This window comes from Pterocles gutturalis, unplaced genomic scaffold (genome assembly GCF_000699245.1).
Source record: "Pterocles gutturalis isolate BGI_N339 unplaced genomic scaffold, ASM69924v1 scaffold50671, whole genome shotgun sequence".
Classification (NCBI taxonomy): Eukaryota; Metazoa; Chordata; class Aves; order Pterocliformes; family Pteroclidae; genus Pterocles; species Pterocles gutturalis.
Genome location: NW_010102404.1, coordinates 1 through 26,253, shown reverse-complemented (window position 1 = coordinate 26,253; position 26,253 = coordinate 1). Strand labels below are relative to the sequence as shown.

General features: G+C 47.2%; 1 protein-coding gene across 1 annotated transcript; it reads left to right on the top strand.

Annotated features, from left to right (window-relative positions):
- The first annotated feature begins 209 nt into the window (after window positions 1-209).
- On the top strand, window positions 210-20,440 carry LOC104460566 (Golgi integral membrane protein 4-like). The gene is made up of 14 exons (XM_010085995.1): window positions 210-396; window positions 3,745-3,819; window positions 4,646-4,695; window positions 4,879-4,932; window positions 8,615-8,765; window positions 11,176-11,258; window positions 13,179-13,334; window positions 13,613-13,891; window positions 14,543-14,700; window positions 17,369-17,577; window positions 17,698-17,765; window positions 18,041-18,139; window positions 19,310-19,381; window positions 20,330-20,440. Exons 1-14 carry the CDS (start codon window positions 210-212, stop codon window positions 20,438-20,440), a joined length of 1,752 nt encoding a protein of 583 aa, XP_010084297.1.
- The last annotated feature ends 5,813 nt before the right edge of the window (window positions 20,441-26,253 follow it).

Below are 26,253 nucleotides of genomic sequence, written 5' to 3'. Positions count from 1 at the left end.
CTCCCCCCGGGCACCGGCGCTGCGCTCCGAGGGGCCATGAGGAATAAAACGCTTCTGGAGCTTTTTCTCCTTCTCTAAGGAGCCGGAAAGGAGCGAAAGCGAGACTTTGATCGCGTCTTGCAGCGGGATCTGCGGATTTGTACAGGAAAAGGGCTTTTAGGGAGAAATAATCGGATGTTTTAGCGGCACCGTTCCTCTCCGGCCCCGCCATGGGCACCGGGATGTGCTCGCGGCGGCAGAAGGGGCTCCTGCAGACCGGGTTCTGCCTGCTGGCCCTGGCCTGCCTGGGCTCGGGGGGGTTCCTCTACAGCCACCTGCAGCAGAAGGTGCGGAACGCCGAAGCCCTGGCGCAGAAATACAAACAGCAGCAGGAAGCGCTGTCAGCCCAGCTCCAGGGTGAGTGACCCGTGGGTGGGGGGGTGTCCACCCACCCCCTGAGCTCCTCTCTCTCGCCACATCACACACTGCTGGTTTTGCTGCACAGCCCAGCAGCAAGCAGGGTTCCTTTGCGGAGCGTGGTTCAGCTTTTGGCTTTAAAGAGCTCTAAGAAGATGCTGTCGCCTGTTACTTTCCCCCGTTTGCTGTCTAGAATTAGCGCAGCCTTGGATTGGAATTGCTGCTTACTGGGTTGGGGAGTTTAGCTGCATCATGTCTATTCTGTTTCTTCTCCCTGTAGTTCCCTTTGACCACAGAGATTAGTCCTATGTCGTTCTAAATGTCAAGCAGTAAAAATGCAAACAGGACTAAGAGGCTGGTTGGGCAGGCTCCGAGATGTGGCTGTGCTCTCCAGCCTGCAGGAGCATCTGTCCAGAAAGGGAATAGAGAGGGAAGGGGTCCTTTAGGGAAGTTTGTTATATTAAACACGGGGTATCAGTTTGACCTCTGACATACTGGGTGACGTTGTTTCTACAGCCTCTATTGCTGGGGAATTCTACAGATCTGTGTCTCAACATACACTTCTTCTAGGGTTAAATCTTTTCTGGTGCTTTTGCGTGTGTTGCTGTGATGCAAATGTCACACTGTACATGGGCTTCTTGTGCTCAGGGCTGCGTGTTTCTGTCTGTAAACTGGGAAAGCAAAGTGTGGTCTGTGTGTTTTGTTTGTTTCTCAGGGAAACGTGCTTTTGAAAGTCAATATTGTGAATTGCTCTAGTGTGTGTAGAGGTTCACTGCTAGTATCTTCTGTTTTGTTTCCATTTCTTCTTGCTCTGTCATGCGGCATTCCAACAGCTCCAGCTCCTGATGTGTTGCCCAGTCCTGGCTCCGGCAGTTCCCACCTGCATCCTGTGTTTCTGGGATGCAGAGATCGGCAGGGTAGAAGTTGGCCCACATTCCTGGCTGGTGTGTCAGCATCTCTTGCTCCTCTTGGACAGAGGGGCTGGTTCCTCACAGAATGAGATGACAGCAGTAGCCTCAGGGAACCCCAGTTTTGGGAACAGCAGGCTCAAGCAAGCAACTGAGATGGGCTCATAACATTTTTTTCACCCAAATACATTTGGCAGAGCTGTAGCCTGTTGCTGGGGTTTCTAACCCTCTGTCACTCCTGTTGTTCCTAAATACAGTTGTTGCCATGGATACCCCTTTTTATTTTGAGAAGACACTTACTTGTCCAACACCATTATGAAAGACAAAGCTGCTTTTTGGATTTGGCTGGTGGGAGAAGCCTGGCGGCCGGCAGATAGGAGCCGTGTTCATGGAAGTCGTAAAGCACAGTGCCTCTGCCATCCCTCTGGGTCAGAGGGAGGTGTGATGGGTCTGCCTTTTGTTCTGCTCCCTGGTCCTTCGCTCTGGATGATTCTTGAGCCTGAGTGATGGGTGCTGTGGGTGATTAGCTGTGATGTGACTGGATGGAGGCTGGCAGGAGTATTTGATGGCTCTGACAAGGAGAGCAACAGAGGAGAAAGCTTTTTCTGGGTGGTTAGCTACGAGAGGCGAAGGAGCACAGTGCAGTCTGGAAGTTAGTGCTGGTCTCTGCTGGGAGCTGCTCCGGGCTGCAAGCCACAGGCGGTGTGATGACTCTTTCCATGTTATGTGCTACTGGCACAGAAATGGCCTAACAAACTGTGCATCGCGTGGGGCTTTAGCAGAACCAGAGCAGCAAATCTGCTGTCTTGCTCTGTGAGAGCAGGGAGCTAGTGTGTGCTCATGGCTTTCCCAGGCTGGGGTAAAATTAAACCGGTTGAACAGAAGGAGAGTAAAACCTGGGACTGGTGGCAAGACTGGACTCACTCTGCCTTTATGGATCTCTTAAATTTTCCCTGTCAGATGTTTATCTTAGTACTCTGGGGTGTATAAGGCAACCCCTTCACACAATCGCTCTATTTTCTGTCATCTTTTAAAATGAGAGGGGGTCTGGGGAAGACCTGACCTGTTCTTTCCCAATAGCAAGGCACTGCAAGGGGTTTAATTGTTCCAGCAGCTCCAGTTCTGCATTTTAGCTCATTTGGCAGCAGGTGATGGTGCTTTAGTGCTGAGTTCTGGCTGAATTCCAGCCTGGATTTAGACACTGGCCACCCTCTATTCTCTCTTGTGACTGCAATTTGTTGAAGACTTCCTGCCTTCCTGTCCGCTGAAGCTGCATGGTGCCATTTCGGTCTGCTGAGTTGTTGCTGTATTCCACCACAAAGATAAGTAGAGAAGCTTCTTCATGCAGCACTTATTTGCTGCTTTGTGTAAAGCTGAACCCACCTCTGCGCTCTGAAGAGCTGGAGGAATGGCAGGAGAGACTACAACTTTTTTTTTCTAGTCACTGGAGGTTACTTCAGTTTATCTTACTGATAAAAAAGTGTCAGGAGAGTGTCAGGTGCATTGTGGCACGACTCACCCCCAAAGATCTTGGCTCAGGAGGGAAGTTTCTTTTATCACCTCTTGTCTCCGAATTGCTGCCCATCCTGGTGTGGTGGCGGTCACCCAGCAAGAGGGGACAAGGAGCCTGTGGCAGCTGAGGGCTGTGACTCATGGAAAACTCTTGGTTAGTGTTCAGACATCTGAGTGGATTAAAATCACGATCTGTCAGGAAGCTTCTCTGGCACTTGGATTTGTCATGTGGCTGCTGTGCATCCTCATCCCTCTCCCTTCTCTGCTCTGGTGCAGAGTACAGATGCTCTCTTGTCTGTAACGGGAGAGGGAGCTGCTTGGCTCGCTTCTCCTTACTGGCCTGAGGGACAGTTAATTGTTCGGTTGTGGAAGGGGAGAAGATGTCTCTCCTGCACGCTACTGATGCCTTTACAGAACGGATCACCGGGAAGGCTCTGGCTGTCTTGAGCCTGGTAGGGGACTTGGCCCCCAAATATACAGTTTAGCCACTGGCCACTAAATCCATATCCTGGGCTTCACAGCTTAGACTCCAAAGCTAAACCTGAGTGCAAATACTGGCAGGATGACAGACAGTGTGTGATACCGGGAATCTCCATTGTCTCTGGTCCAGCTGTCCCCACCCTGCTCCAGACCTCATCTGCTCACAGCTGGCAAAGTGCAAACAGCTTGTGGCTGGACCTGACCCTTTCGTGGCTCAGGACATCAGATATCTGTGTGGATTTCAGGACTGTTGATTTGCTCGGTCTGGATTTTACACGTCAGCTACTGTGTGCTTAAGCCTAGGAACCAAGAGTGACACAGGTCATCCAAACCAGGGTTTGGGGTCTATGTGGTTCCATGACCTGTGAGAGATCTGCTTTGGGGAACAGAATGTATGTGAAGAATTGTCAGGGTTTAACTCATGCTCTGCCTCTTTCTCCTTCCACAGTTGTGTACGAGCACAGATCCCGGCTAGAACGGTCCTTGCAGAAGGAGCGAGGGGAGCACAAGAAGACAAAGGAAGGTGAGTCTCTTGCGAGTGGCCAGCAACCTGCCAGCTGTGCTGTGGGACCGGGCCAGCCCCAGTGTCCTGGCCATGTGGCCCTGTGTTCCCAGCAGTCACCATGACTGGGCTGGTTGGTGTCTGTGGCATCCAGCTGGTGGTCCCTGGGGCTGGGGTCTCTGCGCTGTTTCTATGGGAGGGAAGCAATAACTAAGAAAAGTGGAGCTTTTAAAGTCAGTGAGCAATACTAACACCTCCCCTGTGAAATACCTGGGGAGGGGCTAGAAGAGCACCCAGTTTGAAAACCATGGCCCTTGCCACTGTCACTGTGAGGAGGTGCAGGCTGATGTGTTTTGCTGCCCTCCAGAGACTCGCTTCTGTGATAATCCCTTCCTAAGAACTGACTCTCAATATCCCTGCTGCCCTGATGAATAAGCGATGGTATTTTACCAGCTGCTTTCTCAAGCCCCACATCCTTGCATTAAATCATGTGTGTGCCTAGAAAATAAATTTTAATTTCCCAGTGCAGGCCTGGCATTCATTAAACTCTGTTAAAATAGACATTTCAAGAAATGTATAATGCAGGATCTCAGGGGGATGAGATGGGAAGGTTGTGGTGCTCAGAGCAGAAATGCAGGAGCACAGTCCAGCTCGCTATGTTCTGGCTTTGAAACAGAACTGAGGTGGCTTTGGCACCTCAGGCTCTCGCTGGTGAAGGGGGATGAGAGCACTGCTTTTCCAGTTTGATCTGGACTATTCTATTCCTCCTTCCCTTCCCCCCAAAATACAAGCCAGATCCTTTTTCAATTCCAACTCATTAAATTGTCTTCTCTCCTTCCACTTCTAGATTTTTTAGTGTACAAGTTAGAAGCTCAGGAAGCTCTCAACAAGGAGAAGGTGGGTATGGTTCATTCCCCCGTGTGTGTGTAATAATGGTAAAGATCCTTCTAGTGCCACTGCCACAGTTGGCCCTTAGCAAGGTGTGAGCAGAGCTGTTGAACTGGTGGACACATTGTGTGTTCCTTTCAGCCTTGGGTTTTTCTGAGCTCTAATGGCATTCTTGAATCTTTTTCTTTACAGCAAGACTCTATGAACAGATACGGGGCGCTCAGTTCCCAGCACAAGATCCTGAAGGTAAGGAGGAGCCTGGGTTCACATACCCAGATTGCTGTGTTGAAGACGGAAGGAGCGTTGGTGCTTTTGCTGACCAGCAAGGCCTGGGACAGACTGAGGGTTTCCTGCAGCCGGAGCCAGCCCAGAGGGAGGAGACCGCACAGTGGGGTTGATCTGCATTCCTTCTTGAGTATTCCAGTTCAGGGGAGTTTCCTATTTATTCTGTTGGGCTTTATCAGATTGCAGCCTGTGCCTATTCCTCACTTCAATGTCAGGCTTTGTGCAGTTTATTGCACAGGAGTTCTATTGTTCTGCCTGTTCTTTTCTGGGTCTCTTCATGTGAAAATCGGTCTATTCATTGCAGCTTGCCCTTTGGGCTGGTACAACGTATTCCAGCCTGTGTAAGTGGCTCAGAGGGGGGCAGCTTATCCCGTGCTCTACCTGGAGTGTATCATGATGTTCAAGTTTGCTTTTGTTAGTTTGCTTTGGTTCAAGCAATGCAGCTGTGGCTGGTGAGAGTGGTTTTTAAATGTTTTTAGTTGGGGCATTGGCAGCGAAATGGTGATTTAATTCTGGGATGGAGAAAGAGGGCTGGGTTCCAGCAATCCATTGCACCACTGGGTTGTATTTCCTGAGCTGAGCTGGACCTCCAGCTGCCTGGCTTTTGGCTTCAAACTTGGGGAAAAGGGAAGTACAGTTCTGGCTCTTGGGTATTTTCCAGCACCGCGGATTCTGGGAACGCTCTGCAATAGTAATGTTCCTCCTCATAGCAACTGCAGTCTGAGCAGAATGTGCTGGCTTGCTTGTCTCAAGAGGACTGAGAGCATTTCGTCCTGGTTCCCTTTCTCTTGCTTCCTTTTATTGGCGGGGGGGGAATAATCTATTTTTTAAACTACATTTACAGCTGCTGAAAGACAGGCCAGCCCTCGGGACTGCAGTGTGGTGGATTTTTGCTTCCCCCGCCCTTGAAAAAGCAATATTCAGCTCCACTTCTAGCTGCTACTGCAGCTGTGAGTAACACTTCTGTCACTGGAGCATAGGTGAAAAATGCTCCCCACTGGGACCAGCCTCCTCAGGAGGAAGATTGCTGCCAGCAGTGTCATTCCCTGGGAAGCAGACACGTAATGCTGAACAGAAGCATCTAACTCAGTGAAGCTGGAGGTTCCAGATATGACCGAAGACTTCCATGAAGCCGCATCAGCATATCTGGCTTTGGTGTTCTGGCCGCTGCCATCATTCTGATCTGTGTTGGAATCATCGATGTCTGATTAACATCTGCAATGGGCAAAAGGGGCTTGACTTTGTCCCAAAACAGCAGCTGCAGGAGTTGCCTGTGTCTGGGTTCCTGCTGGGACCAGAGTTCATCTTGCAGTTCCTTTCAGCCTCTTGAGGGGAGATTAAAATTTGTTGTTAACATCTTTCTGCAGGATGCATCCTGGCATTCACTGGAATAGGCAGGCAAGGAGGCGGGTGGCTCTAAACAAAAGGTTTTTGACAAGGATTTCCTGAAACTGCTGGAACCTGGAAACTTGCCATGAGGTGTGCCCTTCCTTTGCTTGGGGGCTTGGCATTCCATTCCTGATTCCACTTGGTACAATGCTGTCTGCAAAGCTGCCTTTGAAATCTTGGCAGAAATATATGGTTTTGATGTATCTTGGGCACTGCATGCTGTCTGAACAGCGAAGGGAAGGTGGGATGAGAGGAACTTGCTGGAATTCATACAGCTGAGCTGAAGGACTCCTGATTTTTGAAAGCTGAGCTGATTTCCTGAGTGACACAATTTCCCTGTATGGCAGTGTAGGGACCCGGTAAAATGCCATAACAGCACAGTCCCTCTGTATCCCCTCACCTCCAGCTGCATTGGTACATGATTTGCATAACGCTCATGTGCTGTGTCTTGCAGTTTCTGCTTGACTGAGTAAAACAGTGTGTTTGTGAGGTAGAGAAGGGAGTGACATTAGTCAGATGGGCAGATCTGGACACGAGAGGTCCCTGGCTTCCTTGGGGCCATCAGCACACCTCTAGTCTGGGTTAGGAATGCTCTGCTTGCAGTTGAGTTGCTTCTCTGAAAAATAATCACACGTAGCATGTTCCAGACCTCCTGTCCTGCAACTACAATAAACCAGCATCTTTACATTCCCCCTGAAGTTTGCATCCATCGGTTACAGCCATCCAGAGAAACCAGCTGGGAGCTGGCCTGGGCCTCGTGTGATTTGTGTGACCTCGGTCAAGGCTCTTATCTCTGTCTGCAGCTTCCTCCTGCCACCAAAGGATGAACATTCCCTCCCTTCTTCCTGGCTGTGAGCGGTCTGGGGACAGACATTGTGCACATCACCTGCCAGACAGAATATGGGCTGGAAATTAATTGACCTGAGCTGATGTGGACTTAAAGCTCCTTGAGGTGCTTAGAGTTTCTTGTTAAAATCAGTTCTCACTTGCTAATGTTGGTGGCTTCTAAAGTGTTCAGTATCCAAATGATTTTAGGGATGTTGTTTCTCTGTGGTGCTTTCTGCCTGTGGCTCTGATGGGAACTGTAAGTGCCTAATGGCTTTGAAAGCCAGAGCAGGAATCTTTTATTCTCTTTATTTCCCCTCCTGATCTTGTGATCTGATTAAGCTGACATCCTTGTCTCTCGTCTCTGTTCTGTCTCCGAGACCCCTCCACACCGATAGCTTTTTCCTCTGCATTACCTGTATTTTTGGAGCACTGTTATTTCTCTCCTTTTAGTGGAGGATAATTGCTTCAGGGGAGAATGCCTGGGCCACAGACACTTTGTTTTACTGGGGATAAATGCAATCATTGATAGCATTTAGAGCTTTGGGGTTTTATTTTAAAAGATTTTTTTTTTTTATGGGAAGGTTGATGGAAATAGCTGCCTGAGTCCGGAGGAGCTGCAGCGTAGAGGGGCCAGGGTTCACCTGTGAGCTGCTCAATCTGCATACAGAATTGGTGTTGGCAAACTGCATGTGGAAGGACTCTCTGGGTTACCATGGGAACAAAAAAGGAGGTGAATTCTGGTTCAGTGGGTCTGAGCAAAAGGATGCCTCAGCACCTTTTGTTCCTGGGCTCTGCAAGTGGGGAGGGGAGAAGAGAACAGCTCTTCAACCCACTTCAATCTGATGGATTCCTGGCCTGCTTGGAGTGGTCTGTGGTCCTGTGAGAGTTGTGTTATACTGTAATGCAATGTGGGGACTGATGCTACGTGCACCATGGGATCTGTCCTTGCAGGTCATGTTGTCCTTCAGCACATCTGGGACTCTGGAAAGGGGCCTGGATTTGTGCAGGGTTCCACAGGTATTTGGTTTGGTATTGGGAAATGTTACAGCCTGCGTTGCTCAGGCAGAGCAGAGTGTGCAGGGCACTGGGAAGAAACAGGAGAGGTTCTTGGCGGTGTCACAGTCTCCATCCCTTTTTCAGGCAGGAGTGGACTTGCCACCACATTCTGCTTCCAGTTTAGCAGCTTCCAAGGAGACCTCCCCAACTGCTTCACAAAGCAGAGTTTAATTGGCATTTCACATCCTCCTGAAGTGCTGAACACAATATTTTGCTGTACCTGGGATTTCTGGCTGCCTTACTGGAGGAACAAACATCTCTTCTGCTTCCACAAGTGACTTATTAAACAGCGGTGGTTAAGTGGCACTTGGAAATCGCTAAATTACTCTTATCCTTGTACTGACTCTTTGTCACTTCTTTTCATATTCAGAACCAGCATGAAGATGTCAAGAAGCAGCTGCTTGACCTGCAGCTGCAGCACAACAGCTTGAAACTGGAACATCGGAAGACACTAGAGACCCACAGCCAGAAATACGCCCAGCTGCAGCAGGAGAAGGACAGCGAAGTCGCAAACCTGCAGGGTGAGTGCGATGGAGAGCTGGAAAAACAGCAGGTGGAGAAAAGACTGAAGAGCTGAGCTCAGGAGAGGACAGTGTTGCTTCCACAGGCCCCCAAAGGTCTGTGAATACTATAGGAACTCTTCTGTATGACTGTGGGTGTGCAGCACCTCAGCCCATTGTCCCACCTCGGGGTGGGGGTGCAGGACCAAGGGCAGTGTTAAAACTGGCCACATTGTCCCCCGGTTGTGTTGAGGGGAGGTGGGAGATGCAGAGCAGGCTGTCAAGCAGCTTCCCCATGCAAGGGGAGCTACCAGAATCCTGTAAATTCTAACATTTGAGCTTGGAAGCAAATGAAACATGCTTTTTGTAATTAATGGTGTAGGTCTATAAAATGCATTTAATGGTGCAAGCATTACAGAGAATGCCGATCCCTTTAATTCCTAAAGAGCAGTTTCTGTTTAGTCTGCTGTTTAACTAGATTGTGGGGTTTTTAAGGTTCACATCTGTTCTTACTTAGATTAGGTCTGGGAGGGTGAAATCTGCTGAGGTTTTGTTTGTTTTCCTTCTCTGATCAACAAAGCCCCAGTATCTGATGGGTTGGAAGGGGGGAAATTGAGCACAAGCACAAACCTAAATATTTTATTGTCTCTCTTCTTGAAATACGCAGCCCCCAATGAAGTCAGAAAACTAATTCTGACACAGGAAGGAGAATAATGATCAGAAAAACAATTCGGAGAGGGAAGCTAGTTGGGAAGGTTGGCTTAAGGCTGAGACATTAATATTCTCTGTCCATCTTCCCAGGCTGCTCTTTGCTTGGTACCATCTCTGCTGTGCTTTAAGCTCAAAGCTGGCCAGTAAATCTTCCCTTAAGTCTCGGTAACCATGCCGTGCAAAAGAGCAAGATGGTCTCATGAGAGGTGGCAAAGGCAGCCAGCAGAATTGCTAATGTCTCGCTTTCCTTCCTGATGTTCCACCAGTACCTTCTGGATCCAATGTGCCCTCGGAGACGCATTGGAGGATGTGCCTCTGGCAGCGAGTGTAACAGAACAGAAGAGGGGTCCGAGCAGTGGGCATTGCTCAGGGCTCATAAAATGGAAGTGGGGGATTTTTTGCTAGATTCAATTGCAAAAATGAGACCCTCACCCCAGGGCAGCTGAGGGAAAGCAGAAGCTCCCTGGGCAGTATCAGGGGTTGCTTTCAGAGGTTTTGCTGGGTTTGGGAGTTCCTTTTGGTGGTCCTGGTTGTGTCATGGGGCCTGTTTAATCCCATTTGCTTTCTCCCCCTAGCCCAGGCCCTCTCCTGCTGCATTGTGAATTATTTTCTCCTCCGCTGTATAGGAACGGCAGCCTCTTTGTGCTGCGTTTCACACCCCCAGCACAGCCTGTCCTCTGCTGCGCTCCCCCACGCTCATTCTGTGCTCTCCTCACACATGTTTTCTCATCACACTTTGGCACCGTCTGCTCTGAAGGCAGAGTGATAGTTTTGATCACTGAGCTTCTGTGAGAGATAAGGACCCGGTAGTTAAGCTGAAATTTTCTTCCCATTGACACCAGTGATAAAAATCCTGCTGGGGTCACTGGGACCAGGATTTCACACTCCTGGCATGCTGGTGGTAGAGGATGGTAACTCGGTTAAAGCTGCTCTAGCTGTGGTCCCATAGGTCAATTCCATATTTCCTTCTGGCTGCAGGAAGGACAGAGCCTTCCTTTCTCAGTTTGAGTTAACCTTCACCACAAAGCAAGAACGCAGCACCCAGCCTCCATGGCCAATTGTCCTGTCCCAGAGATGAGTGTTAAAAATAAATATATCACTGCAAATATCTGTAATCTTGAGCTGAAATCTTGCATGCAATTCAGCCTACAGCAGAGTGACCATCCTGTTATAGGAAAAAATCCCATCCTTGTCCTGGAAAATGCAACTGCGTTTGCAGAGAATCCCAATGCGTGTAGTTCTGGTGATATTTTAAGAGAGCTCCAGGCTCCAAAATAAGGCTGACTTTTTTTTTTTTGACACAGTCTGTCTTTTTACTTTTTACTGGAGGATACGCAATTGTATTCAAGGCAGTGAAATGGAAGTGCATTGTGTGTCTTGTCACCCAAGCACTCGGGAGTGTGTAAAGAGCTTGAAAGGAGCCCAGCCCGGGGGCTGCAAGGCACAGGCTTGCTGCTTAACAGCAAAGGAATAAATGTGCCTGAGGACCCAGCTGCCCTGTGATTGTTTCTGTAAGTGGGTTGTGGGTTTGTACCATCCTTTCAAGAGGCAGCTTCTCTGTGCAGCAGGAGGGAACCTTCTTACTGGGTCTGCTGTGGGTTCAGAGCCCCCACAGACTCTTGTGGATGTTTCTCAACCTTCTGGTTACTGCAGGTAGAGGCAGTGGATGCTGCTTGCTGCTCTCAAATAGCTCTCAAGCAACTTTCTTCTTCTCTTGCAGATACAGTCTTTAAACTCAGAGAAGAGAGCAAGCTCCTTCGCAAGGCTCACCAGGATGTTCACTCTCAGCTCCTTAATGCCCAGGTAACCAACACAGGGCTGTTTGTGGCCATGTGGAACTTAATGGCTCTGCGGCGTCTGTCTGAGGCTCTTGTACTGAGCCAAGACATGAGCAGCTTTGTAAATACACTTTAAAAGTCACGTCACAGTCTGCATTAGCCTTTTCTGTTGCTAATTAGCAGCCTTCTGTTAAGCACTCCTTTGGATTATAGGATAAGCCCAGAAGCAAGGAGCTGGTTTTGGTTAGATGCTGTTGAAACGGATTCTTTCCCCAAACTGGATGCTGAACTTGAACTAGAGGTGTGAGGGGCAGTGAGTTTTGACTTCTACAAGATTGCTCTTCAGTTCTGGACTGATCTGCCTGGCAAAATATCCAGGACTAAGTGGCTCTAGGGTACTGTGAACTTCACAGATAGATGGTTGCCCCAGGCAGGGAGCCCAGGGCACTGACTTGCAGGCAGCTCCTTTGACAGCTCTCTCAAGGCAAGCACTTGCAGTCTGAAAACATGGAGCCAGCTTTTGTGCTGCCGGTCTTAACTTTTGGCCCCTTCAGTGTTGTGACCAAGGGGAAAAGCAGTTTGCAAGAAACAGTCATTTCCTGCCAAAATCAAAAGTGAGCAAGAGTAAAAGGATTTGCCCTGGGTGCGGGAGATGGTTCTCAGCTCCCTGCTCTGAATGTCCCAGACAGCCGCATAACCAAAGCTGTGCTCCAGCCTCTTGCCTGTCTGCTATTTCTGGCTCTTACAGAACTGGCAGTGGTTGTATCAATGATTTCAGAAAATACTTTGGATCTTTTTGGCAATGAACTTAGTGTTAAAACTTAGTGTTCTGTTCAGTTTTCTAATCTGTCCTTAATAGTGTCTAATCGGTGTTTCATAACACAAAGGTGAATAGAATTGCGTTTGCCTTCAGTGGAGCGCGATGCTGTGTGCTAGAGCAGACCCCCACAAAGGCTCCCGGCTTCTTTATCAGCACTGCGGTTCTTCACTGCAGTGTTGATGCGCTGAGTGTCCTGGTGTTGATCCTGCTTCCTTCTGGCGGGTGACAGTTTAGAGGAGTAATTTGCATTCTAGGCATGTTCCTTTTCCAAGGATTCTAACAGGTTTCACAACCACCTTAACAGGCTTTCGGTGGGTACAAGCATTGCTTCCATCTGGCTTGTTCTGACTGGTCTCGCACTGGCTAGGATTGTATCCCATGAACTGTTCTTGGCTTCCTTTTCCTTTCCTCATGCCTTTTCTGTTAGCTTTGCAGAGTTGTTTTGTTGGGTTTTGGTTTTTTAATGTTTATTTTAAGGTCAAATTTCAGGGGGAAGAACTGAAATCAACAGAGCCTGCTCATGAATTAATTTCCTGCTAAACTTTCTGTGCTGCTTGGAGGCTTTCCTCTGCCCCGTCCCTAATTTGGTCTATTTCCAGGTACCCTGGCAAGCATATGAAAAGCTCTCTGCCCTCACTTTGCCATAAATAACTGGGGTAAGAATTGGGGAGCTTTTCCCAAGGAGCTTTTTCAAGCCCAAGTTTTCAGGGTTGGAGATAGAAGAAGTAAGCTGCAGTAGAGAGAAATGTGTGTGAGGCACAGGAGGCGAGGAAGCCACACTGGAAAAGATTCTTGTGCAAAGGCAGGAGTTGTGTCAATGGCTCACGCACTAAATAGCATTGGTCAAAGAACTGGGTCAGCACTTCAAGGGTAAAAGTGTAAAATAAGATGCAAGACTGGCAAAGTGGCAATACAGAATATCCATGAAATCTCAAGGGAAAGCTAAAGACTAGCTTGGGCTTGTCATTAATAGTCGTGGATTATTTCCAGCCTTTCATATATATGTAAAATTTTTTTTGGTGTTCCTGTGCTGAACAACTGGCTGTAAGAGTGGCTATTCTCAGCAAGGAGTTGTTTAACCCTGTTTTTGTGTGCAGTTTCTCTGTACCCTTCTCATCCTCCCAGGCCCAGATGGAAGAGTTCAGGCAGCTCAAGGAAGCTCTCCAGAAGATGCCAAGCTTCAAAGGAGGAGGAGCAGGGAAGGGGCAGCAGCAGGTCCAGGTGCCGAAGGAGCAGCCTGTGGTGCCGGCCAACAGCCAGCTGCAGCTCATGAGGCAGAAGGTGAGGCAGTGGCCCAGGTTGCCCAGAGAAGCTGTGGATGCCCCATCCCTGGAGGGGTTCAAGGCCAGGCTGGATGAGGCTTTGAGCAACCTGGGCTAGTGGGAGGTGTCCCTGCCCATGGGACTTTAAGGTCCCTTCCAACCCAAACCGTTCTGTGATTCTATGATACTCCCAGGAAACACAGGGAGGAGAGTTGTGGGTTTTTGGCCTGGGGCTTTGAATTGGAGGGAGGTGAGCTTGTTCCTTTAGCGTTTGCTTTTGTCCTTTCTTCCTCGCAGGCTTTCCCAGTCAGCCAGGAGAATCACCCTGCTGGGAACCCACTGGCGTCCCAAGTCTCCAGGGTTCAGAAGCCGGTGGATGGGGCTCTGCTGCAGGGCCAGCACTTGTATGGTAATGATGGCCCAAGGCCACAGGCTCACATGCTCTTCACCCATCCAGCCCCACCTCAAGATGCCAACTCACTGCCGGGTGCTGTGCCCGCCTGGCCAGCACGACATGGGGACGGGCACGTGGTCCGGTTCACCCGCACCATGAACAGTCTGCCCAATGGTAACCCGGTAAGTTCTGCACTTGTCTGGTGTAGCCTGTGCTTTTGAAGCTCCAAATGATGATATTTGTCATGACATGCGTATGTGCATTCCAGTTCCCTGATTGGGAAACTGCCCTGGCCCCGGGTCTCAGGCACCTGTGTGCTCTCAGAGTTTGTGGTTTAGTGGCTGGGCTCAGATGAACGGGTGAGGATTCTGGTTCTGGATCCTGCTCAGATCTGCAAAGAGTAAATCATAAAAGCAGCCCCCTTGCCTCCTGAGGTGATTGAGAGTGAGTTTATAGAAAGCAAACCTCAAAAAAAAAGACAATAATTGCAGTGTGGTTAGACTATAATTACAGTAACTATTATGGCAACATGTGTGGGTTTTTTTTTTAGAGCTGGCTGTGTTGTTCCTCTTTTTTTGGAGATTCACCTACCCAAGGCAAGCTTGGGTCACATAAGATGCAAATTATTTTCTCTTGGCTGTGTGGAAGGAGAAGAACCTCTTACTGCAGGCTGGCTGGACAGATTTGTTCTGGAGCACTTCTGAATCTCTTGTTTTCTGACAAAGGATTTTTCTGCCCCATAAGCCTGCGCAAATGCAGAGGAGATCTGCAAATATCTGACACAATTAGGAGCTTGTGTACATCCCGAGCATATGCATGTGTCTTCTCTGCAGGATCTAAAGATGGTGATGCGCATTCAGGTGAGGAGCAATGAGGAAAGCCAGGCTCCTGGGTTGTCCCTGTCTGCTCTGAAACAACCCTCTGCAGCAGAAAAACCTCCGGTGCCAGACAACCACCACTCTGCTGGGAGCAAACAGGCGCAAGTGCAAAGGTTGGTGAAACAAAACTCCCTTCGATGTTCAGGCTCGAAGGTACCACACAGGCTGGTCCCTGGTCTGTACGCTGCCTTCGTATTTGAGCTGTTGGGTAAAGTGTGTGTGTGGGGAGGAGAGAAAGAGGAGCTGGTGCTGAGTGAGATCAGGTCAGCGAGGATTTCCTACTAGCCAGAGGAGAGATGTGGGACGGGAGTCTGAACTGACTTCAGGAAATCTCCCTTTTGGTGATCGTGACTTAAATATCATGTTTTGGTTGGCAAGCTGAAGGAATGCTGCGTGATGGAAGTGGACCTGCCTGCAGCAGCAAGGGTGGCTAAAAATTCCTTCAGTTTCTATAAATACGAGACATTAAGTTGTATATTAGAGTTGCAACTTGCTTATTTTTTCCGCTAATTAATCAGTAATCTGCCAAGCTCTGCAGGAACAACCAGACCTTGAAGATCAGAAAGCTCATCTCCAGGGTTACCTGGTAATCTAGAAGCAGAAGGCAGCCAGCCCCGATTAGGTACCAGTTTTTTCTGGTGTTGCTTCTAAGGCAAAGACAAATTCCAAAACTCTATCTGTTCTTCTGTGTTTTCCTCCCAGGGAATGGAGCTTGGGTTCCTGTTGGCAGTGAGCTTCTGAGGTATACTAGGGATGTTCCTTCACAGTGCCTGATCAGAACTTAAAGTCAGACAGGTCTGAGACCTGTGATCCCAAAGCTATGAGTCCAGAATGGGGTAAAACAGTTTACAGCAGCAGTACTGGATGCTGTACAGGCACAGGAGAATGTTTACTGTCTCGGCAGTGCTCACACAAGACCAGTCTGTTTTGTAAAAGGAAAAAAATGTCTTTCTGAGGCTGCAATTCATCAAAGTCTGGCCATCATCCAACAACTGACTCTGAAAATAGTGCTTCCTCATTTAACTTATTTATCCCCTGTGTGTGTCCAGGTCATATCTGCTCAGTTTACTGGAGCAGACCAGATTTAATTTGTTTTATCTGTAGAGGAGACTTCTGGATTTCATTCTAAATTATCAGCCAGATCCTACTCATTCTTCTCTGCCACTTTTGTTTGTTCACTTTAACCTGTAATTTTCCCAGGTCAGAAATTGTGCTTTGTATGTTTAAGGGCAATATCCTCCCCATACTGCTCTGATAGATAACATCTGCATGGACACAGAGGAACAGCACAGAGGACATTGTGCATTTTTCCAGGGAAGGACGTGGGTGGGTGTAAGTGAAGGTGAGGGTTGGAGCTGCGATGGCAGAGTGCCCTTTCCTCAACTATGTAGAGCCTATACAGGATACCGTCACTGCTTGGTGAAACAGAAAATGCAAACATTGGATTTGTTTGGCAAATGATTTCTGCAAGGACAGAGATTGTGGTATGTTTGGTGTGCTTTTTTTTTTTCCTGGATCTATCATCAAGAAATTACTGAGCAGCTGGAGGCTGTCATTGACACTGCATGGGATGGTGATAAGGAGTGCGTAAACCAACTTTCTCCGGAAGGTGTCAATGCCAAGAACAACATCGAACTGCAGCAGAGTACAAAAGAGCCATGCATCCAATGCCAAGAGCTGTTGCGTTGGGTGACTGAGACCAGCAGATTCCGGATGAGCTCTTGATGGCCAAGTTGTGTTTTGATGGGCTTATAATGAGGAAATCTGAGCTGAAGGCTGGGTCATAGTTTTTCTTAAAGTTTTGTGGTGGTAGTAAGCTGGCTTTAAAAAGCTGCTGCAGCTAAGGCGACTTGTCCTTTCTCAGCAGTTAAAAATTTGAATGTCTTAAGTAGACTTTTAGATCTTGGCTGGCTCATGTGGCAGGACAGGCTAGACCAAGAAGTAATCCTGCTTGAAACTGGTGGGAACTTCCTCAGGTTAAAAGTTTTTTGGTTTCAGTCACTTTTGAGAGTCCCTGTTGCCAGGATTTCATCCCTTCCTTTAAAGGAACAAAAACCCTTTAAACAAAACCCTTTAAAAACACTTTTTCCCATGTTCACCAAAATTGAAACAATATGTGAATGTTTCCTTTCGGGTAGTTCTGTTTTCACTGGTTGGGTTTGCCCAGGTGCATGCTAGGGGAGAGTTTTGTAAACAGATGCTGGTTAAAGTATCCATCCCAGTTGCAAAGCTTCCTAAAGAGCTTGTAGCTTTAAAAAAAAAATTCAGACAACAGAAACTGTCAATTTTGTATTGCAGTTTTCCTGTTCATTTTGGAAGGCTTTTTTTTCTCCTTATAGGCCAAAATTCTACAGTTTTACTTTAGTAGCTTTTTCATCTTAAGTTCGGAGAATAAAGAGGACTTCTTACATGTGGTGTTTTTCCTTCAAAAACTTAGATTTGTGTATTTGGGTATGTGTGAGGCATAAGTAAGTATCTATTTAGAACTGGAGTTTATTGCTATGTGGATATGCCTTTGTATGATGAATAATAAAGTAGTTCTACAATAAATTGTATTGATAAAATGTAACTTATTTTGTATTTATGTGGCATATTAAATGTTCTGTTTCTAGCAGATATCACAATAACTAATGCAATCTGTTTTGCCAAAAAGTTAAATTAGGACAAACTTCTGCATGTGTTGGTTTTCCCTCTGCTTGCCATTGTGAAATGGCATTATGAAATATCTCTTGATATACTGATGCAGGGGTGTTCTGTTTTTGTTTCATACCCTTGTTGCAGCTGGAAGGACATAGTTAACAGAGTGAATGCCCAGATGGATGAAGAACAAGCACATGGTTACTCCAAGAGCCTTAGTTTTGATCCCAAGCCTGGGCAGGAGATCCAGAAAGGCAGCCCACAGCCACCCGAGCAGAAGAGAGGGGAAGAACATCAGATAGCTGATCAGGAAGGCGAGAAGGGAAGGACAGATGATGAGGAACTCGAAATGGGTATGGCTTCTCTGATCCTATGCTGTACCACACTGTCTTATGGCTGATCATGGTGTGGAGCAAGAAAAGCTTTCTGCTTGTGTTAAAGGAAAACCTGGTGACTGTCCCTTCTCCCTGCAGATGCAGGAGTGATTGAGAGAGAGGAGAACTTGCATTCTCAAAAAGAGACTGTTGCCCAGGAACCAATGGTAAGTCACGCTGTCATCTGCTCAGAATAAGAGCCCAGCTGTCCCGTTTAGGTCAATGCTTTCCCAGAAGTTTCTAAAACATGCAACTCCTTAGTTCTGGAGGAAGTCAGAAGGATAATAAAGACTGGGACTTTTGGTTTTAGAACTGTTTGGAGAGGTGTGACTGCAGTGCTACAAGCTGGCACCTCCTGCTTGCTGGTGAAGGCAGGCTGACCGTGGCTGCTGTCTCCCAGGGATATCCTGGCTGGCATTCACAAGGTGCTTTTCTTGTCCAGGTGCCAGATGATGCTGCAGATCCTGCCCAGGATCCCAACAATCAAGGTGAGGACGAGTTTGAGGAAGCTGTGCTAGAGAGACCTGACTTTGAAGAGAAGGTGGGAGGTTTGGAGAAGTTCAAGGAGCCCAGCGTGAAAGAAGAGTTGAAGGAGAAGCCACTGAAGGTGACTGACAGGAGGGGCCAGGGAGAGATCCCCAGCTATGGATGGGGGGAGGCAGGGAGTTTAAGGACTGAAAGGAAAGCATAATGTAAAACATGTTTGTGGATGGATCTATGATCCCACTGCAAGAGTATGTCAGGCAGGAGAAACCTCTTTCTGAGTATTAGTGAGTTGGTCGGTACCGGAACTTTTTCTGGCCCTGTCCTCTGCTTGTTGGAGTCAGCCCTGGCATTTGCAGCACCTCTGTAGCTGGAGAGACGCTGAACAGGAGATGGCTCACTTACAGCACCTCTGCATTAGTCGCTGTGATCTCTTCAAGCCCTTGAGAGACCAAAACCAGAGTCAATAATAGAGCCTGTGCTGGGGAACTGGTCGGTGCAGTTGTGGCTGTTCCTGGCTGGTCATGTGGCAGGCTCCTGGCAGCAGCAACAACATGTGAGAACTCCTTCTTTGCCTCCTTGCAGATGGAATCCATTTATTTTGCAAAGTGCTGCTTGCTGCCTGAAGCCAGGCTCTGCATCAGGGAAATGTTAGCTTGTTTTGACAAGAGGTTGAGTGTTGGTTGTTTTAAAAGGAGAGTTTTATCTGTCAGGCTCTAAAATCATGATTAATAGTGAGGTTTAAAATAAAAAAATCCAGGCCAATGAAATTAAACAAGCAAGAGATGCTGGCACCAACAGAGCAACACCTCCTTAAGATTAGTGAAAATGTGGAAAGAATTAGTGACATAAATACCTGACTTTTGGATAGGGCTGTGCTGTGCTCTCTAAAGCTCTGCCCTCAATAACTTTGGATTTTCTGCAGTCCTAGGGCTTGGTGCAACAGCAGCTTGTGCAGGGCACTGGAACCTTCCTGTTGCAGGAGAGGCCCCTCTTTCCATGGTGGAAGGAGCTGGGCAGTTGCTGCCAGCACGTGGGAAGAGAAGCTGGGTGGAGAAAGTTCAAATGGAGTTTGTTTTGCCTCATTGTCTCTCTGCTGCCCCTGATTCCTGCTCTGTAGCCCAGTCTTCCAGGCCTGGGGCTCTAATGCAAGAAAACAGTGTTGCTGGCAGGGAATGGGAGTAGGCTGGGGCACGGCCAACAGTATGTGACTTTGTGTGTCTTTCAGAGTGCTGGCAGACCTGCCAAGCCCAGGGAGGACCCGATGGATAACTATCAAGAAGATCAGGAGCAAGAAATTGTACGACACCAAGGTTCTTCCTCTTTTTCTCTCTGGTGTGGTTGTTACCTGGGTGTGTTGGTAGCCAGGAGCTGTGTGTAGTTGGTGTTTCTCCAAGCATCACCCTGGGTTTATCCCTGTGGTGATGCTTTAGTCTCCAAAACACATCCTTGGGAGCCCTGTAGTTTGCTGCTGCACTGGTCCTACTGGGTCCAGCCTGTGTCTGGGGAAGGGCTGGGGAGAACTACAGCTGTGCTTTGAGAAGGGTCATTGGGTTACAGCCAGCAAAAAAAAAAAGGTAGGGGTGGCAGAAGGGTGTGATGTCCCACTTGTGAGGCAAGTGTGGGAGGTGGTGTTTTGGTTGGGCCATTGTTGCCAGGAGACAACTGCTCCTCTGTTTGGCTGAAAACAGGTATTATTGATGTGTCTCAGAGCCTCAGGACTGCTGTAGTCAGTGACAAGTTGGTGTTCCTCTAGGAGAAACATTGGAGGCCACCAAAGACTGGGAGTTGTACTAGAGAGGACTAGAGTATAACCTGGCTTGTACACCCAATAGTTGGACCAAAAAGTGCTGATGGAGGGTGTGCTGGCTGCTGCACGTCATGGGGAGGATTTGTTACACAGCTTTAAATGTGGTGGATGTAGGATATCTTCTACTCGCATCACAGCAGCATCAGGCTGAGATGTTAAAATTGCATTGTAACACCAGGATATTAAATGTGTTTAAAATTAACAGGCTGGTCATGGCAACACAGGCTTCTTCCCTCTGTGTCTTGGCTAGGTGGCTTGCCAATGGCACCTAAAGGTCCCTGGCAGAGATGGATTCTTCCCTGTTTTCCTGAGTTTCCCAGGCTGGGCTGGTTTGGTAGAGCAGCTATACTCAGAGGCAGCATGGTGTGCTGCTGCTTAGGGTCTCCTTTTCCAGGCCTTGCTGATTTTTTCCTTCCTGGCTGTTCCCTCTGCACCCAGGAGGATCATGGAGGTGAGGTGGATGACAATGACGACCTGGAACTTGTCCAAGACCAGAAGGACCATGCAGGCTTACAGGGAGCTGATGGCAAGAAGGATGACTACTACTGAAAGATGCTGAAGGAAAATGGAATATGCTGGGAATGAGGGGATGGGAACTCCTCCTGGGAACTGGCTCCTGGATTAAACACAGCCCAGGACAGACAAAGGCACGAGGAGATAACTGAGCAGTGTGTTTGCAGATGTGCATTACATCTATGTACGTGAGGCCATTGCTGCCTCCCCAGTCAATAGCATGGAAGTGCTCTCAGACTGTAGGAATTATTTTTATCCTGCTGCTTCTCTTAGAAGCACTTTTTGATTTATTGTGTTCCTCACCCTCTTGTTTTCCCTATCCCCTCCCAAGCTGGAGACTTTCTTTCTTTTTTTTTTTTTTTTTTACACCCAGGGCAGCAGAGGGGTGACTGAACCAGTCCATGGACTTACCTGACTGATTGCTAATACAAAGGAATCTGTTTTCATAAATTATTTTGCTCAGTAGTGTTTCTTTTAAAACATTCTTTGATCCCATCAGAGTAAGGTGGAGGGGAAGTTAGCCTGGTTTTCGTCTGGAGTAATGCAAGGCTGATAGCTGACCATGTGCCTGCCCGTGTGTGTGTGTATATGAATGATGAACCTCTTCCTGGTGCAGAAACTATTGCCAGTGACTCAGGGTAGAACCCTGGAGCTCTGTTTTCCTTGGCTTTGAGCTGTGGGTGTCCCGCTGGGTTTGGACCCTCCCTGTCTAATGCTGTGCATCTTGTCTTGGCATTGCTGCTGCACCCTGGGTTCCTGGAGATGTGGGCTGGCCTGAGCTACAGCAGGCTCTCCTGCAATGGTGGATGGATGAAATTTGGTGCACAGGAGGGGGGAGGAAAAAGACTAATGATAGCAGATATGAAGGAATATTTGGAGTCCAGCTAATAAAATTCCATCCTGCTCAGTGTTCTTTCCAGTCTCCCAACATTTGACAGGGAGCTAAGATAAATTTTGCTCCTTCTAGACAGGTCTGGCTTTTAATCAGCAAGTTGGGTATTTCTAGTGTTGTGATGATTCAGTAGATTGAAATCTGTGGTGCTTTAGTCTCCAAAACACATCTTGCCTGACCTCAGATGGAAGGAAGGAATGAATCAGCTGGAGTCCCTGGAATTTGAAATGGAGGCAGCTGAAAGGAGAACGGGCTTCATCATAGCTCAAAGCCTGGGACCCCCGTTACTCATATGAACAGAGCAAAGCTGTCACAGCTCCTACCTTGTGCAAGACCCACACATCTTAGCTGGCTCCTACTTCCTCGTCACCATGTCAGAAGTCCTGGCCTCTGGGACCTCACTCATCAGATGCAGCTTGTGGTTGAATGTTGTGACCTGGTAAAGGATCAGAGTAGAGATCTTTATTTGCTATTTGCATTAGTTAAGGTTTTTTAATCCCTTATTTTGAGGTGTAGTTTATAAGCACTTTTAGACACTTGTAAAAACAGTATTTATCTCCCAAAAAGCCTTGTCTCTTTCACTCAGACAGTATTGATATTTTTTTTCTTCCACTGAGTCTAATGGAGATTGAGATTAACACCTTGTAGGACATTATGGTTCTTTGGTTTTATTCTACTTGTGTTTGTTACCAGCACAATCAGATGTGCAAGTCAGACTCTGGGGTAGAGCGGAATAGTTAATGTGGTTGGCTCTCTGCTTGCTTTGTGTGGAAGCAAAAAGAACTCTGCTTTTCCAGATGCTGCCCTTTCTAGAGCTACAGCAGCCAGTTGGCTTGATGGTCCTGACAGTTATTGTGGAGTCCAGTATAATTGTGTTTTCAGGACCTCACAGACCTGATCTGCTGCTTGCTGAACCTGAGGAGGATGTACTTGTGCACTGAGACCACACAGAGCCTTACTGCCACAGCTCTGAGTTGTGTTCCAAAACCACATGAGAATGCAGAACTCTGCAGAGGAGAACAGTGGTAGCTTTTGGGAGGACGTGAGTTGAGAGCTCTTATGAGCCAGCTAGACCAGCTAGCTCATGTAGCCCACTAAGGAGGTCACTGCTAAACTATAAAGGGGTGTAAGATGTCCAAAATGACATTAAATGGTTAATGCTGCCTTAGTGCTTTATCTTGCCAACCTTGTGATGCAGTACTTCTCAGCCTCCACTGTCTGCTATAAATAGCACATTCAGGAGAGATCAGCTGGAGTTGCAGCTACCAGTTTGGATGCATCCTGATCAAAAATGCCTCCAGTTCTCGGCTGGGCTGGTGAGATGTCATTTGTTTCACAGGTCAATGCCGGATCAATGACCAACATGGTCTGTGTCATGAGCTTCCAACCTGCATGCCCAAAGTGCCCCAATGGGATGTACATACAGTTATCCATCTGCTGATTTCATTCACCCCTCTCCTGTGTTTCTCTTAGCCTGTGACTGTCAGTATGTGTGTTCAGACCTTACTGGAAGTGAATCAAGTGCTGGAAACAGAACCCCAGTGGCTGCATGCTGATTCAGAGAGGCTGCAGGAGCTATCTCAGTTAGGAGGCAAAGTCTCTGCTTTTGCCTGACTAGGATGAGTAATCCTCAAAGTTATGACTTGGAGGGAACCGTAGCAACTCAGCCCTAAATGTAAAGCTCCCTGCTAGGAGAATGCTTTAGCAACCATATGTCATGTGCTGCCCTTAGCCGAGAGCTGAGCATCTCTGCTTGAGGGATTGTCTGCCCTGGCTGTACCCGAGACTAACATTAGTGCAGTGTTGCATAAATTGTTAGCTGGGGGTGGTTAGTGCTTCCTTGGCTGGCTGATAGCAAGTTGCCCCTGTTTTTATACTAGTTCACTGTTTCCTCTAACAAGAGGTGAAACAGGAGACAAACCCAGTGGAGGAGGACTAGAAAAGTGGCAAACTTGTGGTGTTGGGTCTGTCTGAAGGCCTATAAAGCAATGTGGGATGTTACTGGTTTTGATCTGCTGCCTGGGGTTCACTGCCTAAAGCAAAGAATAGTGTGGTGCCTGACTGGTGAACAGTTGAAGCCACATGCGTGAGAAGTCCAGGCTGAGTTTTATTGCAGACTGGGCCCAGAATAAGGTCTTAGTAATCCAGCTGTTTCCTAAGAGAGCAAACAATGACACCAAGTATTCATACCAAGCCAGTGCTGGCAGATAGACCAAGCCAAGGCATGTGTTTTTGCTTGTCTCTTGCAGAAATAATTGTCTTTTTCTTGGAGACAGTGCAAGGCCAAAGGACATAGTGCAGGATAAGGTGCAGTTAACCTGTAGTGTTAGTACAAATTTTTTTGATGGGTTGCTCTTGATTTTCCTTTGGACTCCAGCAAGATGATGTAGATCAGATTTCTGTAAACAAATATATTTCCAGGGTTTGCATTATATCAAAGCATTAAGTGGTTTGGCCACATCTTTAGCCAGATGAGGAGAACTAATAGTACATTCTGAGCTCTTACAAATAAAAGCATGGATGAGGAAAACATATGCCTACCAATTAGCTCAATGAAATCTTTGTTTAATGAAGCCTGCTTCTCTGTAATCTACTTCTTACTTGGAAACCTCTTTAGCATTATTAGGCTCATTCATTTACACAGCATTTTTTTTAGGGGTTAGAATGTGACAATCTAATAGGAGTTTAATGAGATATTTATCTGAAATAGCTGGAGGATAAAATGCCCTAAACCCTTGCAGATACTGTAGCTGTGAACTGGCTGCATATTCCCAAACCAAGAATGTCCTCTCATTTTTAATTTTGTATATGACTTGCTTAAGAGTAACAGTTGTTTCTCAGGATGACTGTTGTTCATATTCTGTATAGTTTGAGTGAGACTGGCTCTTGTACAGCTTGGGGATTAAATATGGATCTAACCTAGACTGATGGAGTGCAGGCCTGCCAGGGAACTGACATCCTTCAGTGCTCCTTCCTTCTTTGCACCTTGCGATAACGTGTCTTTTCACCTCAACCCACATCTGTGTCATTTTTACACTTGACCACCTCTGGAGTGAAGCCTGCCACTTTTGATGAGCTCTGTTCTGCTTAAGTGTTAGAGAATATGAATATACATGGAAAAGAAGAGGTAGGTGTAAGGTCACTGACAGGGGTTGGGGTGTTCTGTATCCTTACATTCGTGTGCCAGAAGAAAATGGGGAAACCAAAGGAATGTATTTATCCAGATGCCTTGTTATAAAGGTGACTGTGGGTCTCTAGTGCAAGTGTATATCTATAACCCAAAAGGTCTGAGGATGGCAGTGATGGCACAGGGATATACTCAGCAGCTTTCCTGATTGTTTAGGTCATTCATTGTTCTGTTCAACAGCAAACCTGTTCCAGCCTGTAATCATAGAACCAGTTATTCTGACCATAACCTGTAAACAACTAAAGGGAGTCAGTGTGAGTCAGAGGGTCAGGACTCAAACCCAAAGGGAAGAATGATTATCTATTCCACTATTACAATTCCTGGTAATTTTGACAGTCATTCTGGGAAAGACATTTGAGGAGGCTTCCACAGCTTTCCAGGAAACGAAGTATCGCTGGTGAGCTTGTTTTTCCCTCTTATACAACTTGTAATGATCTTCAGTTTTGCACCCTAGATGGAATTTCCACAGGTAAGTCTGCCTCAGCCACCAAGAAGTGCCTTCAGCAGCACAGCACCTCCTATTGTTTGTAATAACCGAATGTTTTACAAGGAGAGCAGCCATTACTACAACCCTAGTGTCCTTTTCTATACTGATTTTTTTTTTCAATTGTTTTCTGATACCAAGATGTATCAGTAGAAGAGATTATCATCTTTCTGTAGGCTCAGAGACACCCTACTCCCCCAATGTTAAACTCTGTTAAAGACTAGACATGGAAATAACTTCTGAGGTAATACTTGGTATTGTTAGATCATGTTTAAAGATTTCCTTAAGAAAACACATGCTTTAAAAAGGTGAGTCTTTGAGATTTAAATGTCCTGATATGAGACTATTTGGTCATGTTGATGTTCAATGCATCCAGAAAACAAAACTATTTAAACAAGTGTCACATTGCTGCAAGTTCCACTTTGTCTATATTACTAAGTAACACCTTCACTTAAGTCTAAGGTGTATGATTTGGGTTTGGTTTTTGTTTAGGCCATGAAATAAAAATGGGCTTCAGAATCTTTTTTTTTTTTTGTTATATTAAAACTTACATGAGACAATAAACATTTTTAAATAAAACTTACATAATAATCTGTAGATCTTGCCTTTCCCAATACCTCCCTTTTTTTCTGTGGAATGACCTCTGCAACTCAGAAAAGACAGGACTCAAAGCAGCTCTTACCCCCTGTTCCAAGAATCTTCAAATACTGGAAGCAGGGGGCCTGGGCATGGGATGCTGGGGGGGCTGAGCTGACCCATGCTGGTGCTTATGGGGGGCCACAGTACTTGGGGTGTTGTCCTTAAATCTGGGAATAGCTTCATGCCCAGTGTGCCAGAGCTGATGAGCACAGAGTTAAGATCCACCTTTAATCCAGTTCTGTACAGGAGGGGGTGCTGGACAATAATTCTCAAGAACTACCACCCCTCTTTGGAGAAGTTTCAGGCTTTTGTACAGGTTACAATACTGAAGAAATTGCATGACACCTGCATATTGGTCAATTTTTAGTTGTGTAGCTGGTGTATTCCTGTACATTCATCATACAAAGGGGGCCCCAGACTAGCACCTGGGGTGTCCTCCCAGGGAGTAATTTTTATCACACTAATTAGACCTAGATCACATTTGGGCAACTTTATCTCCTTTTTCCCCCATCCTCCTGCTCATCTTGGTGGCTGTCAGCCCATCCTTGTCCTTCCTGTGTTACACTGCTCTGATTTTTCACCCCGAGGAGCACAGGGCCACCGGAGAACCGTCCTCCGGGGGCCAGACACGGTGTGTCCCGTGCCAC